Genomic DNA, 18,210 nt, shown 5'->3' with positions numbered 1-18,210 from the left:
CTTTTCTCATTGCTAGGAATGAGCTAAGATCCCTAATCTTCAAGATTATTTAATTCTACTGTCTATCCACTTATCTCTGGAAGCACACATGTGCACATAGCCTAGTTAACACTAACTCACCCATCTGCACTTCTGAGCGCCAGCACCATTTTATCACTAAGCTTTCATGACCCCCTAGATCATTTCTTTGTTGTTACTACATGGTATCTCTCAGGATACAGTTTGTAACTGTCAACTGTTTATATGACTAATTATTGACAACCTCCCACATTTCCTAACTCCACAAGGCACAGGCACACTCTATTTGTCTACCATAGTTTTGACAGCACGTTGACAATACCAAGGTGTATGGCTCCTGCTTAGTCATTTGTCATTGAATGCATCAACTATGAGACAGGCACATGAAATCCTCCTAGCTGTCTATGTACATACACTGCGTATTTGAGAACAAATCTATCTCTAAAAAATAATGGAGATCTGGGACCCCCAAAAGTTTCATGACTTTTATTAGGTGACTTCTATAATATATCTTCTGTAATATATATTCTGTAATATAGCTTTGAGATCTTACTCTACTGAATTCTCAAAAGCTGAATGATAAATCCAGTTTTCAAGATGGCCTCTTTACAATGTGTTGTGTACAAAATTTTATTTTCTACTTACTTCTAGAGCTGATCTATTCTAACACTTGAGTATAAGGCCTGGTTAGAACTAGCCCAAATAATACTGAGGATAACATCAACAACAACAATAGTAAAACCAAGAAACAAAACCCTGCCTACATCTTAATCCTAGAACTGTTGCTAGGGAGTTAGGTGAAAGACAAGGTGGGGGAGGTGTCAAGAGGATGGAGCAGTATCCTGGCTCATCTGTTACCCAGCAGTGTAATAATAATTGGCTTGGGCAAGATTATTCTCTCCATGCTTCAGCATCCTGTGCTGCAAGTACTCCATCTGTACGATAGGAAAGCCTCGTCTATGTCTCTAGGTCTTCTGTGAGAAATAAGGCACTAAATACGGCTCATGTTGAAGTAAGAGCATGACACACAATTACTTACACTGTGGTATCTGTGGCGGGGTAGGAGTTTCAATCTCAAGAGCCAAACAAAGGATTCTGTCTCATGTTCATCTCCCTTATTTCTTCAATGACAGAAAGGATGGGGATGCCTGTCTTTGTGGGAGTCTTGTCCTTCCTATGCTAGTAGTCTGAGAGTATAGTGGCCATTTGAAAAGAAGAAAGGAGGATTTTAACTATCCTTTATTATTCTGAGACATCATTTTTTGGCAAATTTGTTGATGTTTCTGTTCAACAATTAATAGTTAAAGTTGGTCACAAACTTCCTAGGAAAACACAACAGCTCTGCTAGTAGTTAGTGCTTTTCAAACAGATGTGGCCATTACGAAGTCAGGAAATCAAGTCTAAGAAGTGCTATCTGGTATTAAAAACCAGACCATAAACAAAAGAACTAGAGTTGGCTGCCTGTTATAAAGATGAACGTGGCCGGGTGCTGGTGGCTCATGCCTGTAAATCCTAGCTACACAAGAGGCTGAGATCTGAGGATCACAGTTTGAAGCTAGCCGAGACAGGAAAGTCCATGAGACTCTAATCTCCAACTAACTACCAGAAAAACTAGAAGTGGCATAGTGGCTCAAAGCATTGTGGCCTTGAGCAAAAGAGCTCAAGGACAGTGCCCAGACCTTGAGCTCAAGCCCCACGACTGCCAAAAACAGAGATAAGCATTGTTTTAGTAACTATGTTCTGTTTTGTACATTTATTTGCATAGCTTACACTGGATTATGACAAATGATTGATTTCTTATTTCCAGGTACGGAAAACATTTGAGAACCATTACTCCGTATTCTATTTTATATTTTCAGCTCCTCTCAACAGGTCATACTATGGAATAACAAGTGGGAAGCACATGAGACTAGAGTGGAAGGTCTGAGCTCTTGCTAGTTAGTGGATCCTTGGCTAGCCCCTTGACCTTTGGGAGTCTTGGTTGCTCCACCTGTAATAAGAAAATACAGTACTATTCCTAACCACTAGGTGGAGATGTGAGGATTAACTAACACAGTATCTAAAACTTTCTGTAGAACTACGCAAAAACCTGAGAGGGTTAACGTTGCTACCATTCTATGCATCTGTGCTTTATGCAATTGAAGAGTAGCTTTTAAAGTTTCAAACCATAAAAAAGATTCCAGATGCAGAAACGATAAGTCTGCTGCATTTATCGGCAAATGCTTGATAAGGTTCTGGCTTTCCTGAAATGGGATTCATCCGCTCTTTCTTGGAATACTTGGCTTCAAACTGGGGTCGTATTTCTTCCTAAGGAAGAAACAGAGACATTTTGAGGCACTGAAGAGGTTTTCACGCAGTTAAGAAATAATATCCTTCTAGAACCCCATCAAACAGAGTCAACTTCTGGCTCAACTCAGCAGTCAATCCATGTGGTGGGTTTAGAGATGCAGGATTAAGTGCTTGGAAATCGATCACTTGCAGAAGAGTCAAGGGTGGAAAAGGTTACTGAGAAAATGAAGCCAAAGGGACTGAGTTTCTCCTCATGGGCCACTCTAACTTCAGCTTGCCTTATATTTACACCCCACCCCCAGGAAGTACTGCCTCCTTAGTACTACCACCTCAGAGTAGATTCTTCTCAGCATTTGACATTTGATATAATTCTAAGCCCCAATAGCTGGGTACTGCACCAGGTACTGGAGTACCCATAGAAATGTTTCTTTGGCATAGTGCTTTTAGGAGGTTGGTCTCCATATACCCAGAACTGTAAAATGAACAACTTCTTCCTACTAAAGAAGAGATAATATGCTATTTCAGAAAGAGGAAGAGTGGGCAAGAATGGTATTAATATTCAATGTACATACATGAAAACAGAGCCAAGTAAGTTGAGAGGATGGGTGGGAGTTGGGGAAGGTAGAAGGGGGGACATTGATCAAGGTGCATTGTACTCAGAGGCTGATGTGTTGAACTGAACTACCTAAAGATAATTATGGTAATAATAATAAAACTTTTAAGAAAGAAGGCTGGGAAAGATGGCATCACCAATTCTGGTACTTCTACCTGTGAGTGATCCGTTAGATCAGGGTGTTATCTTAAAATACTTCTGGGGCTATGGTGGCAGTTTAGTGGTAGAGCTTCGCTTGCCTAGCATTCCTGAGACCTCGAGTTGGAGCACCATGCCTACTGAAACCAATTCTGCTGGGTTTTTTTGGGTCCAGCTTCAAGTTTTCTGAGAAGACAGGTACTGAAAATGTTGACTGAGAAAACCTGAAGGCAGGTACACATCTGAGAGTGTGTTTCTTGGTAATCTGCTTTTAAACCACTTCTGAGGTAAATGATACAAACCTCTTCTTCTTCCCAGTCTATCAAATCCCAGTCATAAGCGATCACAGCTCGGCGTCTTTTCCAAAATTCTAGGAAAACTGTGGCTGGAATAGGCAGAGAAAGACAAAGACTTTTCAGAGTCAACTAAAGCAAGGCTGTTAATGGCATCACTGGCAATGAAACCATGGCAATGGATGACAGCTGTAAGTGCCCTTGAACATTAGAATCCCTAGCTAACCTTCACTCAACAAGGCCCAGCTTCTGAGAATTATTAAGCTTGAGTTAAATGTAATGAAAAATTAGAGACTTTACTTAGAATTAAATTAAGCTGGTTGGCAACTTGAGGCCAAACTGACTTATTTGGGGGACAAACTATTGTGATATAAAAATACAAAAACTTGGTTAAAATTATATTCCTTATTGGTAGGGTATAATTTGTTTTTTTTTGTCCGTCATGGGGCTTGAACTCTGGGCCTGGATGCTGTCCCTCAGCTCTTCAGCTCAAGGCAAGCCCTCTACTACTTGAGCCACAGCACCATTTCCAGGTTTCTGGTGGTTAATTGAAGATAAGAGTCTCACGGACCTTCGTGCCTGGGCTGGCTTTGAACTGCAATCCTCAGATCTCAGCCTCTTGAGTAGCTAGGATTACAGGCATGGGTCACCAGTGCCCAGCCGTATAATTTTTTTAAATAATAGGCAAGCAGGGACAGAAAAGCAAAAAAAAAAAAGACCAAAAGTAACTGTCTATTTATCTACAACTCTACTTACTGTTATCTATCTATCTATCTATCTATCTATCTATCTATCTATCTATCTATCTATCTATCTACCTATCTATCTACCTATCTATCTACCTATCGATCTATCTCATCATCATCATTATCATAATCATCAGTCTGCTTCTATCATCTTAAGTATTTGCTTAAATATTTTAATGTATTTGTATTTGATATAAACTATTCTTTTCTTTCTTTTTTTTTTTCCAGGGCTGAGGACCGAACCCAGGGCCTTGCGCGTGCCGGGCGGGCACTCTTCTGCTGGGCTTAACCCCCAGCCCCTAAACTATTCCTTTCTTAAGTTTACAAGAAGTTAGAAGATGTTTGAAAGACAGGTAGCTATATTTCCTAAATGATTTATCCACAAATAACATGTAGGTAAATAATAATAATAGTAATAATAATATTAGAAACTCAGGCTTCTCTTTTCTCTTGAAAAAAGTATGATTTTAGTCTAAGTACCATTCCTGTTATTTGTTTGCATGGACTCAACTTTTTTTCCCCTCACATTTCCTTCTTTCTTCTACAGTAAAAGTTATTTCTGGTTACTCAACTACACTGTATTTCTCAAGATGTGTATGTGTGTGTATTTATATGTATATATTGTTAATTATTAACTATATATATATAGAGAGAGAGAGTCAGTAACAGAGTACTAGAGTTTGAACTCAGGACCTCATGCTTGGTCAGTAAGTACTCTACTACTTGAACCATTCCTTGTCTTTTTTCTGTTTCATTATTTTTCACATAGGCTCTTGTACTTTTTGCTCAGGGCCAGCCTCAGAGGATGATACTCCTTATGTGTCCAGCAATGAATAGGATTACAGATGTGTATCACCACTCCCAACTTATTTGTTGAAATGTGATCTCAGTAACTTTTTGCCTAGGATGGTCCTGATTGTGATTCTTCAGATCTCTGCATACAGATGAACTAGGATTACAGTCAAGTGCTACCACATCTGGCTAGACTATATTTCCCGAAGGTTGATGTAGTCAAAGGACAGTTCTCTCCAGTAAATACGAACAGAAGTGATAAGATATGTACAACTTGTTGATACCTTAAGGCACTGGGATGTGTTTTCCACATTCTCTTTCTATCTTAACATGGGTAGAACTCAAGTGATCCAGTGAGATCAGGCAAATGTTGACAATATTTGAAAACAGGTAACCAACGCTTTTGTAGGAGCCCCTAAATGGCCATGTAGAGCCCAACTGTCCATTGGTCTATACTGTTCACCTCAGACTTACCTAAAAGAGATGTCATTTCTGGGCTTTTTGCAACACTGAAGGATGTCAGATCTTTGTGATAGAATGGCCTAACCTCATCTTACGATGAGGACACTTTGGCAAAGTGGAAGGAGATAAATATCACTTGGCCACCATGATGCTTCGCTGAAGACAGGAAGATAACCTGTATTTCATGTTCCTTTCAGAACTTACATAGAACAATCTCAAGTCATAGCAGCTCAAACTTAATCATTAATTTTACTTACAAGACAGTTTGGCATATTTTTCCTCCACCTTTTCCACCCCCATTTCACCTTGTACTGTTACCTAACCTTCCCACAAATGAGGTTCACCTGAGGTGTCAATGTCAATCCCAAATCATCATCATTGGATGACATTGGCTGACATATTAGGTAAATCGGAGTCTTCTTCCTTCTCAGAATTAGTTAGGATCTGGGTCATGTTCCGGGACAGCCATTTACCTTTATCTTTGGGGAATATCTCCTAAGACCTCTACAGATGCCTGACTGCATTTGTGATGTTGGGACAGTCAATATGACCAGATATGGCTACTAAGTGACTGGCCAGTGGGCAGGTAAGTGGGTAGGTAGCATGTCCAATGTAGAGATGTGTGCTGAATTCACATCCTGGGCAAGATTGAGTGGACAGTGTGAAATTTCATCACAATATTCAGAACATGAGTCACTTAAAACCTATGACTTTTTCATGATTTTAATAATTTTAATTTCCATTTAATTGTTTTGGATCACAGTTGGCCACAGGTAACAGAAATGAAGGAAAGCCAAACCCCGGTAAGGAGGCCCGCCATATCAGGATACTCTTGACTCTGACTATAATCCATTGAGATGGTAGCTTATGTGACACACACAATGGTATGCAGGCTACAATCTCTCTACTCACTCTCCCAAGCAAAACAATTATTGCCTGTTTCAAGTAGATTTGCATCACACTTCATGTATTTATTAAAACATCTCCACTTATTCTCTTTCACTTCCTTATATTGCATTTCCCAACATTTGTTGTAATTAGATGTAGTCATGATCCACATTTTGATCAATGGAAAATGGGCAGAAGTGAGTGGTATGTCTGCCCAGGAGAATAGCCCACTCCACTCCCCTCTTCCTCCTTGTAGCCCTACCAGAAATCACCTGCCCCAAACCAGTAATCACCTGACTGCCAATCACCTCTGAGTCAGCAAAGGCCCCCCCCAGACTCTGAGGTCACTTCCTCATCCTCTGAGGTCACTTCCTGAACCACCCCAGTCACACCTCCTTCAGACAGTGAGAGGCTCTCCAGGCTCTGGCATCCCTTCCGAATCCACTGTGGTCAGATTTCTCTGCTTTTCCCTATATAATCCTTCTCAACCATACATCCCCACTTTTCTCCTCTTCTCTTCTCTCTGCATGCCTCCATTTCAGGTGGGCTGGCAGTTTGCTCCCTCCCCCCATAAACTCTTTTTTTGCTTGAACCATATGACGGTCTCCTTTCAGCCAACCTTACAGTGAAATCACCAAAAGTAGGTGTACCTTCCCTGAACTACCTTCCATTTTTCCTGGATGAATAGAATTCTGAAGAAAATGGAGCCCTAAGATGGAAGGAACCTATCCAACCATATGAGCGATAGTATGAAAAACTGCCTGCCAGCCAGGATTATCTGGTTGGATTCTACTGAATGACACGTCTGTGGGTTTGTGTCTGACAGCAGCTAACTTTACTTATCCCAATTAATACAAACTTCTTTTTGGAAAACACAGCCATAGTTAACACTATGCACGTCGGAAGAAAAAGGCTACTGACTTATTTTTCCATCTCAGTAAGGCAAAAGAGAGTCTTATACAGAAAAATTCTCTTTTCAGATACATATGCTAAGTCTCATACAAGGGCTGAATTGCTGTGACACTTTGCCATTGTTGCTAATCATCTACTCTTTTAAAAGTTAGTCTACATTAACTCTACAAAAGTTTCATTTGGATAATTATAAACATGCACGTAATGTGTTCTGATCACCCATCCCCCTATTGCTCTTATTCCCTCCCCCCTTTTCATGATTTTAATGGGCTTTACTATGTTATTTTCAAGTCTTAATTATCATTACACAGCTAGGGAGTGGCAGGGCTGAGATCTGGTCTTGGCTTGACTGAGTCTTAACTATAAGGCAGTACTTTAACTCAAATTTCTTTTGAAAGAGGAAGCCTGCAAAAGAAAGACAAAGAATGCCTGCTCTTCTAGCCATGTGAGGGGTGCATTGTTGATGCCAGTTATAAACATAAAAGGCTTATGTCTTAGATTTATTGTATGAACCTGACATTTCTGCTTTATTCTTCCCTCAGCTCTGTAATCTTCTTCCAGGGGTCCTGGAAAAACTCACATTTATTCCCTGTGTTGCTAGGGATACAATACTACCAATTTTTGCCTCCTGGTATTATACTAGGTTTGGGAAAACCAAATTTAATTTTATGTTGAGATTGCCTACCATAGTAGTTCAGAGAATTATGTCTAATGCTAGGTGATAATTACAAAGGCATTTTTTCCTTAGTTTTGAAAAATCACGAGACTTAAGGCTCCCATAGTCTAACTTTCTGTTGTTAAAAGATTGTGCCCCATTGGTTTATATAAGATTTGAGGCTTGACTTGGGGATGAGCAGTGAACACAGAAGACAAGGTATAGCTTTCACTACCGAATGATGAACTACTATTTGATGTCTAAGCATTTTCAGAAATCTACTCCAGATGCTTCATTTATTTTCTGAGAAAGTAAGATGACTAACTCCTACATACACAGTCATTTTTCTATCAATACTAATTTCCTTTACAAAAAAGCAAATTAGTAATATTAACAGGTCCAATTTTTTCTAGTCCATTACAACTTTTCCAAGTATTCTGATCCTGGAAGAAGGGGCTCTAAAGAGTCATTATGAAATAATACTCTCCATCACAAGTTTGTATTTTCACATTCTGAGTTATGTGTTGGAAAAGGTAAGAAGAGGTGTCCGAGTATTCCAACCATGTTTCTGAACCAACAAGGCTGAGTGGACCCTACAGGCCATGGTAGTTTTCTCAGGGAACTGTAGTTCTTGGGGACCTTGTCTGTGTTTGCTTCCCTTCTATAAAAAGTCAAGAAAGTTATCAAACTTCAGAAGCCTGAGGACTTTCACCCTCATCCATGAGGAATGAAGTAACTGCAGCATTTAACCAGCAGCTCCACAGGTCTTAGCATGGACAAGAGATGGTTTAGGACTGTGATTCTTCAGACAGAAGAAATAAATGAATTGAGTTTCAAGACTGTATACGCATTTATTTGAAGCCATTTCCAGGCTGCAGTTCATCAGGGGAAGCACAATCATGGCCTTACAGATTGGGGTGAAATAGAGATTGGAGTGAACAGGCTGAATCTGTAAGAGAAAGGAGCTACAGTACCAGAAAACTTCAGACATCATTGGTGAATTCCCTTTTACTTTTGCCATGCAGGAAGTGAACTATGTTTTCTGGTAACGTTTTGTGTGTACAAAGTTTTTATTCTGTAATCAGATTTTTTTCTGATATATCTATATCTATATCTATATATCTACATATATATTTTACTGAATTACCACCAGTTGGTCCCCATTTCCATCTCTCCTCATGCTGTTGCTGGTTACTTCTCAAATAATTCATGGTATCCCTTCTCACCTTGTAATTTTGGTTGGTGTTCTGTGGCCTGTGGGAGGGTGACTTATCAAAACCAATGGTTTGTGATAAGCAGCCCTCAGCCTCAATGTGCAGTCTTTTATGGGTTGAATTTTATCCTCTCAAAAAAATAAGCCAGATGCCAGTGGCTCCTGCCTATAGTCCTAGCTACTCAGGAGGCTGAGATCTGAGGACCACAGTTCAAAACCAGCTCAGGCAGCAAAGTCTGTGAGACTCTTATTTCCAATTAGTCACCAGAAAACCAGAAGTGGCAATGTGGCTGAAGTGGTAGAGCACTTTCCTTGAGCTGAAGAACTGAGGGACAATGCACAGGCCCAGAGTTAAGCCCCACGACTGAACAAAACAACAACAACAACAACAAAAACTGTTGCTGCTGTTCTTAGCTCCAGTACTTCAGAATGTAACCTTATTTGGAAATAGTAACAATGAAGGCCTAATTAGTTAAGAAGAGATACCACCTGGGGGAGACTAAATCCAATGTAACTACTGTTTCTACAAGAAGATATCCCAGCAAAGGCAACATGATAGAGGTAGAATGGCTGATGAAGAGGCAGAAATGGGAGGGATGCATCTGTAAGCCCATGAATATAAAGAACTGCAGCCTGTCACCAGAATCTAGGATGGTATGGATCCTTCCCTTAGAGTCCCCAGCAGGAACCAACCCTGTTGATACCTTGACCTGGCAATTCTAGTCTCCACTACTGTGAGAGAATGAATTTGTGTTGTTTTGAGCTACACAGCTGGTGGCATTTCATTACAGCAGCTCTACAAAACTAATACACACTATGTCCCTACCAACTTATTGCCCAACTCCCTTTGTAGAGATTTGTTCACACCTGTTCTCAGCTTAGAACGTTCTCTCCACCTTCCCCTAACCTTATTTCTTTGTCTGGTGAAGGATAGATGTGTTTCCATTTTCTCTTCTTAGATGAATCTTTTCACTCAGGAAATTGACTATGTGACTGCACACTGGCCTGTGGTAAATCACATCTAACTTGTATTATAATTACCAGATCTTTCTTATTAGGAGATTTTTTGAAAGCATACTACATTAGTTTTTGTTTGTTTTTTTTTTTTGTCAGTCCTGGGGCTTGAACTCGGCCTGGGCACTGTCCCTGATCTTCGTTTGCTCAAGGCTAGTACTCTACCACTTGAGCCACAGCGCCATTTCTGGCTTTTTCGGTTTATGTGGTTCTGAGGAATTGAACCCAGGGCTTCGTGCATGCTAGGCAAGCACTCTACCACACTAAGCTACATTCCCAGCCCACACTACATTAGTTTTGTATATACATACCTGGTGACTTATGAGAAGAGATACTATTTGAGATACACCATAGAAGGTACACAGTAAGAGAGACTGGAATTTCTCAAGAATTAGGCAGAGAAGACCTGGTTTAAAATTCACACTACATCACTCATCAATTTTTGAGTAATCTTGGTTAAGTTGCATGACCTCTCTGAGACATGATAAACACATCTAAAAATGGGAATAGTAGAATAGTATTTTCTCTTTTTGTGCCTGAGTACTGTCACTGAGCCTTTTTGCTTAAGGCTAGCACTCAACCACCTGAGCCATAGCTCCACGTTTGGCTTTTTGGTGGCTAATTGGAGTTAAAGAGCCTCATGGACTTTCCCCATGCTACCTTTGAAACATGATCCTCAGATCTTATCCTCTTGAGTAGCTGAGTAGCTAGGGTCACAGGCATGAGCCACTAGCTCCCAGATGATAGTATTTTCCTTATGAAAAGCTATAAAAATGAACAAAGCATCATCTGTGAATTCACTGTAACTATATGCCATTACTTTTTTGAATATGCAATCATCTTTTGTTGGGTATATAGATATTATTATAAAAGATAAAGGTAGCATAGGTCTGCCGAAACAAAAGGCCAATTACTATACTTAATTAAAATGAGGCATAATTCATTTAACAATGACTAATGGTGGTGTACAAAAATTTTAAATTTTCAAAACTTTTGAATTTTCATTGAAACAATACTGTGTTTGCATTGTGAATGGAGAGCTCTGAGCACCTTACTTTGTTTCCTGGAGTCCTTTAGTGTTTGGAAACACAGAAAATGAAACACAGACAGAGGAAAAAAGAAGAAAGAAGAAGAAGAAAAGGAGGAGGAGGAAGAAGGAGGAGGGAGGGAAGGAGGAAGGGAGGGAAGGAGAGAGGGAGAGAGAGAGAGAGAGAGAGAGAGAGAGAGAGAGAGACCAGAGACAAAGAACAGAGGGAGATAATCTGCTTCCTGACAAGGCTCTGTGAATATCTAGTTCCCTTGTGACTTACTCCTCCAGCCGGAGAATAGGTGCCAATTTAGTACAAGATTATTCTGTCCCTTGAATGCTTCTGAGTAAAAATGAGCACCCAGGAAAAATCCACAGAACCCTAGATTAACTGTAGAACTTGAGGGTCCCTGGAGCTGTGCTTATGACATGGTGAGACATGGAGGAAGCCAGCAGGCCAGCACGCAAGCCCTCCCCAGCTGCTACAAACCATTTCCAAATGGAACCTTATTGTTTTCACAGTGAACATACAAAACTAGAACAACCAAAACAATCACATCTCCCTGGTCCCTGTGGAGGTCTTGTAACACCACTTACAGCTGCTCTCATCATTTCTGTATCTAGCATTTTCCTGGAAAGTGAGAACAGTTGTTTTCTTAAATGCTATGACTTGTCAATCACAAGAGATGACTCCCAGACCATTAAACTGAGCTGCATTAGAAGTGACTAGCGTTTCTGGAATGTCACCATTTTCAAGCAGTGGAAGTGAGGAGGCTCCTTTACCTGAAAATCCAGATTTCTAAAGAAGAAGCAAATAGACTTCAATGGAGACCCATCCTAGTGGTAGAACAGAGAAGCTAAGACTGCTTGTTTTGACTTTGTTGATTTCTAGCTGGTGTCTCTGCCTCCTTGTCTACTGTGTGAGGATAATGACAGAACTTTCCTGAGAGCTGACTGAAAAGCTTAACCTGCACAAGACAGGGTTTAGTGTGTGGCAAGCTCTCAATAAATGTGTGGTACAAGTATAGCTGTTCCCATCATTGGTCATTTTAGATTTCTGCAAAAAAGCATAACCCTTTCTGCAAAGAAACAACTGGGTCAAATCATCCTTTTTCTCCTACCAGTACATTTCTGAGAGCAATATAGGATTTAAGCCATAAGTTGTCAGCCAAGACAAAGCAATGCAGAAGGTGAAGTGTTCCAGGCTTCTTTGCTTGCAGTGGCCCTAAAATGTCCCCATGTGCCCACAGTTTATTCCAGAACATCTATCACCATCTTAAGGCAGATACTTGAAAGCACAGAGCTGTCAAAGCTCCAGGCCACCCACTTGAAACCTCAAAAGCTTGTCAACTTCACGCTCTTGGCCGTCACTCCCAACCAGAAGAGGTTGGCAAAGGAGACAAATCTACTTTGTCATCCACAGTGTAAGACATTCCAATTCGCAGGGAAGATATGCAATGGCGATACTGGAGCAGCGATGACCAACTCTGCCTTGCAGACTAATGGCTGGACCCCAATTTTACTTTGTTACAGTCTTGGGGATAAATGTATAGGAGGATAATAATCCTTATCTCAAACTATTTCTGAAACTAAACTGGAGAAATAATCAAGTAGGTAATTATTCCTGAGTAACACCAAGATGCTACCCCCTACACAGAAACTTAACTGATGACACCGTGGATTAGTAGTCTAGGAAGAGCCAGCAGATGGGTGTCCCAGTGATAATATCTCCCCATAGGCCTTGGTACTACTGGGCTAAGGATCCCAGGGCTATTTTATCCCGGGACACGAGCAAGCACGCTCTTCCATGCCCATGATTGTTTTCATTTTCTATATGTGCTGTGACAGGAAATGATTTAGGAAATGAACTTATTTTTCTAAGTCCTCTCATTGGTAACAATAACAGAGTTTAAGCACTACATAGCCTTTTCTGTTTCTTCATCACAGTTACTGATATGAACATGCTCTAGAAAAGAAAGGTACACATTGTTGATCTGAAAGTTCAATTCTGTAACCAAAGCTCTGCTGTGGTTAGCACTCATCTCACCCCCCTCTTTTCTTTTCTTTTTTCTTGCTAGGGACACCAATACATTAAGTGCAATAGTGAAAGTTTCACATAGTCTACTAAAGGAGGCAGAAATCCTATAGATGTAAATAATGGTCCTGTACAGACATAAGATGTAGAAGCCAGCAGAAGGAGAAACTTCAAGGTCTGGATAATCAGTCTGAAACCCCACAGTTCAAGGGATTCTTGATACTATCTACCAGTTAGCTTCCAACTGGCTTCTGCACCCTCTAATCTATATCTCTGTACTAGTTATTTGCTTCTATGTTTATGATTTTCATAACTTTTGCTTCCCCATAACTTCTTATAGTCCTTAGTTCTTGGTCCCTTTTTCTTGAATTTCAATCTTTCTTCCTCAATTCCCTCTTTCACTCCATGTATCTTCCAGTGTTGATTCCTGCTGCAAACTTCTACATCTCTTTATATTTCCCAGTTCATATTCTGAAAGAATAAGAATCTGCCTGGCCCTACCATTCCCTGTTTGGGTAAAACTTCAGAATATTCCTGTGCCACTCATCAAACTGTGGTTTGATGGATTGTGGGTCAAATGCCAATCACATGGCTGAAAGGGAATGGGGTCACAGGGTTCAAAACATGTGCCTTTAACAGAGCTGTGGGGGGAAGAATAATTTTCTTTTGATAGGTCTTAAAATAGGGGAGATAAAGTACATCTAGAACAAGTCACCTCAAAATAAAAGGTTTTCATATTTCTACTTATCATAAAAGGTCATCTAAGGGCTCTAGGCATGGCTCAAGTGGTAGGGTGCTTGCCTAGGAAGCATAAGGTTCTCAGTTCAACCCCCAGAATTCTCCCTCTCTACCAAATACAATTTAAGTGCACCCATTGTGTTACAAACAAATCTTCCTGGCCATTTTCTTTCCTTTCTCCTTTTGTCTATTCATCCATCATTCATCCATCCATGCATGCATCTGTCTTTGTAACCAATACTAAATGCATGAAACTCCAATGACTAGATGATTCTTTTTTTTTTTTTGTTCTGGTCGTGGGGCCTGAACTCTGGGCCTGGGCGCTGTCCCTCTGCTCTTCAGCTCAAGGTGAGCGCTCTACCACTTGAACCACAGCGCCACTTCCAGCTTTTTTCTTTTTGCTTATGTGGTGCTGAAGAATCGAACCCAGGGCCTCATGCATGCAAGCAAGCGCTCTACCACTGAGCCACCTTCCCAGCCCCGACTAGATGATTCTTGAGGACCATAAACTACTAGAGGAGATGAGTATGAAAGTAATTATTAAAAATTCCCCTAAACCAAATGTCATTAACTAAGTGATGTGGAAGTTCAAAGAAGGAAGAACTCTTCTGGCTACAACAGATGAGGTTTCAGCTGGGCTTGGAAAGGGGAGGAAGATGATGACATTTCAAACACAAGGAACAAAACGAGCCTCAGCCTAAAGGTGAGTAGGATTTTCATAACACCAATATTCACATCTTAGCATTGCAAGTTATGGGATAAAACTATAATCATAAAAAATCAGACCAAATGGAAAATAATTATTTTTCCATAAATCTTTGTCTTCAAAGGTAACTGTCATTAACTGTGCGTACTGCAGGTTTGTCTAGATTTTTTTCGTATCATTGAATTAAATCTTCAGAATCATTTGACTATGTAAATATCACTGTCTCAAATTATAGTTTTGTAAGCGAAGGAGTTGAGATTTCTGTCAAGTCCTACTGCTTCTAAAAAATCTGAAAGTTTCCACCTCACCTGGTGAGATAGAGCTAGTGGTTTAAACTGGAATCAAGTGACTCACTTTAGCCCTGCGAATAACTCTTGTTTATAAAGAGTATTTTCTTTTGATCTGGAGGAAAGCCAGGGATGAGAACTCACACATCTAATATCTACATCTAATAGAGTATGTTCACAGAGGAAGGGCATTCAGTTCTCTCCAGACCTTTTTGTCTATTATCAGCTTTATTTTGGTCTCCAACAGAAGATGAATTTTATTCTACGTAAGCACTAGAAAAGTTGTTGGAATGTTCAAGAGAAGAGGACATCAGCCTTCTTTCTCCTCCACAATATTGCATAAGTGACCAACTTTCTGCTATTAGAAAAACTAACAGAATTTGCTTGAGTTTCTTCTTTTGCATCCCAAGTGAGATTTCTAAAGAAGCCTACCACAGAGCACAAGGAAGGGAAAGGACTTAAGTTTTACATTTGTGGAACACTTACCCCAGACAGCCATGAACACAGCAAAGAAGACAGTAGCTCCATTGTCAAAAAGGTGTGTTACCTGGAAATCACAGAATTGGAATTTGGCTAATTTCTCATGTACAATATTCTAATTGATATTTTTTCAAGTTCTGTAAAAGTACTCTGGACGATACAGTGAGTTTTGCAGGGGTTCTTTAGTGAATATTTTCCTGGGACCAAAGGTAAGAAGGGGGTTCTTCTAACTTACAAGATATGGGAGAAAGAACACTCCTGATGCAGCCAAATATTTCTCAGCAGTTTGAGAGTAACAAGGAAGACTTTTCTTCTGTGTACTACACATTTGTATGAATAAGGATATGGCTAGCTTTAGGACCAGTAAATTGTTACTGTTGCCAATTCCCAACTCAGGGCCTCATGCTTTTGTTTGGCTTTTTCATTCAAGCTGGCATTTGACCACCTGAACCACACCACTACTTCCAGCTTTATTCTGGTTAATTAGAGATAAGAATCTCTTGGATTTGTCTTCCCAAGCTTGCCTTTGAACTTCAATCCTCAGTTCTCAGCCTCCTGAGTAGCTAGGATTTGGGGCACTTGGCTCAAACACTGTTTTGAACGCTTCATTTATTCGTTTCATAAACAGCTGTTTGGTTTGCATAGTTTTAAACAAATCTTTTCTCCTAAACTAGTTTCTAGGTTTCAGCAGTATGAAAGTTAAAGACCAGAATCATCAACAAAATCCACTTCTACCTTTTTGCTTTAGTTATTATTCAGACAAGGTCTTATGTGTGCTTACTTACTGCACACAACACAAAGACAGCAGTATTTTATCTACAATACAATATATTCTATTGCAAACACCATAGCTGAGTGAAAAATATCTGTTCTTATCACAAAACTGGTCACATTCATTTCCTCCTCCCGAGTAAATCACATCAATGTCCACGCCAAATTGAAATGATAGAGCATGACATTTTGGGGTATTTTATTAGTTCCCTATAAAATATATTTTACTATCCATTCAAGAATGTGCCAAGTAAAAATAGGTCTTTTCCTGTTATAGCACAGTATGAAGTATTTCAGATAATTCTAAAAGCTTATGTCTACTCTTCTTGTGAACACAGAAGAGATGGGCACCATTCAAACACTGAATGAGAGGCAAACACCAAAAGCCTATTCGTTTTAAATGCCAGAGAGAGGGTTAAGCTGTTTACTGGGCATTTGACATCATATAAGTCAGAAAGTTCTGATGGCATGTGGTTGGTTGTTTGCTTCCTCTTTAGGCAGTTTGTGGAGGATGCAGTTTTGTACCATTACTGCAGGTTCTGGAGTGGGTTGTAGTTGTTACTACATCATCTTTCCACTCTTCTCAGGGGCCCCTGGCTTAAAATAGGACCAATCTTTGACACAGATGTGGAAACAAGGTTCCCACGGAAAGAAGGTTTTCTGTGGTAGTTATCAATTATGAAGTATGAGTTAAGATTGAATTTGGTAATAGGGACTTCTCCTACCTATTTGTATTATGCTAGTTCCTAGGGTACACTGATAGTACTCTTAGTCAAATTCAACCACAGAAAACCAAGATAATAGATTCCAGACACTAACAAAACACAACAACAGAAACCCTATGAATCCCTAGTGGAAAGTACTTATCAATTCTGTTTGTGTTTGGTCGTAATGGGGTTTGAACTCAAGGTCTTTGACTTGCTAGGCAAATACTCTATTGCCTGAGTTATACTCCAAGCCCTTTTGCTTTAGTTATTTTTCAGACAAGGTCTTATGCCTTTGCCCATGCTGCCTTGGTCCTTGAATCATGAATCTTTCAATCTCTTATCTTCCAAGTAGATAGGATCATAGCTTGATTGCTCCAGGTCTTATGCCTTTGCCCATGCTGCCTTGGTCCTTGAATCATGAATCTTTCAATCTCTTATCTTCCAAGTAGATAGGATCATAGCTTGATTGCTCCAAGTAGATTTTAAAATGGTTTTTCCAGCCGGGCGCCGGTGGCTAATGCCTGTAATCGTAGCTACTCAGGAGGTTGAGATCTGAGGATCATGGTTCAAAGCCAGCCCGGGCAGGAAAGTCTGTGAGACTCTTATCTCCAATAAACCACTAGAAAACCGGAAGTGGCAGCACTAGGGTTCCTGGGCTGCATTGTCCTCCCTTTTTTGTAACTCACCAGGACATGCAGAACTTGCAATATTATAGAAGACCTATATTATTTCCTCATGGGCCATCGTGATAAGTTACGTAACAAGCACCAAAAAAATTTCAAACATCTTTTTCTCTAACAAACACTCTATGTAGCACATGTAGGGAGACATAAGCTTTCTCAATCATGTACATTACAACTTATTTGCATTGAAATATTGAATAAAGAATTGGGAGTATATAGTTCATGCCTGGAATCCTAGCTACTCAGATCAGAGGATGGCAGTTTGAAGTCAGACTGGAGAGAAAAGTTAGACTCCAAATAATCAGCAAAAAAAAAAAAAAAAAACAGGACTGGAGGTATAGTTTAAGTGGCAAGAGCACCAGCCATGAGCAAGTGCAAGACCCTGAATTCAAACTGTAGTAACACCACAGAAAATAATACTGAATAATGGAGCTACATCCATCCTAACTCCACATGAACACTGGAAATTACAAAGAACACAGAGTCTACCCCTTGTCCTTCAAGAAGATCTCTATGAAATTCAATCCACCTACAACACCAGAATTACCTTGGCGTAAACGCAGCTGTCTGACAGCCTCATGAATGGACAGTATTTATCACACACAGGGCACATGATAATATCTGTGGCTTGACAGACTTCTTTACTGGAAGAGAGAGCAGGAAAAGATCACTATTGATGAAATGATTATTCTCCTCTAAAACTTCACTACAATATGCGACTGAGAAATAAGATCTGATAGAGT

General features: G+C 40.0%; 1 protein-coding gene across 1 annotated transcript in view; it reads right to left on the bottom strand.

Annotated features, from left to right (window-relative positions):
• The window catches only part of Ano4 (anoctamin 4), a 337,519-nt gene that overhangs the window by 43,084 nt on the left and 276,225 nt on the right, over nucleotides 1-18,210 (bottom strand). Inside the window, exons 14-17 of the mRNA XM_042693158.1 lie at nucleotides 18,015-18,111; nucleotides 15,313-15,373; nucleotides 3,361-3,443; nucleotides 2,185-2,325 (exon numbers count right to left, since the gene is read on the bottom strand). Coding sequence (XP_042549092.1) covers nucleotides 2,185-2,325; nucleotides 3,361-3,443; nucleotides 15,313-15,373; nucleotides 18,015-18,111 — 382 coding nt within the window. The remainder of the gene's footprint in view (nucleotides 1-2,184; nucleotides 2,326-3,360; nucleotides 3,444-15,312; nucleotides 15,374-18,014; nucleotides 18,112-18,210) is intronic.

The sequence above is a fragment of the Dipodomys spectabilis genome, unplaced genomic scaffold, assembly GCF_019054845.1.
Source record: "Dipodomys spectabilis isolate Male_0828 unplaced genomic scaffold, ASM1905484v1 ptg000163l, whole genome shotgun sequence".
NCBI classification, from domain to species: domain Eukaryota; kingdom Metazoa; phylum Chordata; class Mammalia; order Rodentia; family Heteromyidae; genus Dipodomys; species Dipodomys spectabilis.
This window is presented reverse-complemented; position numbering and strand designations above follow the sequence as displayed.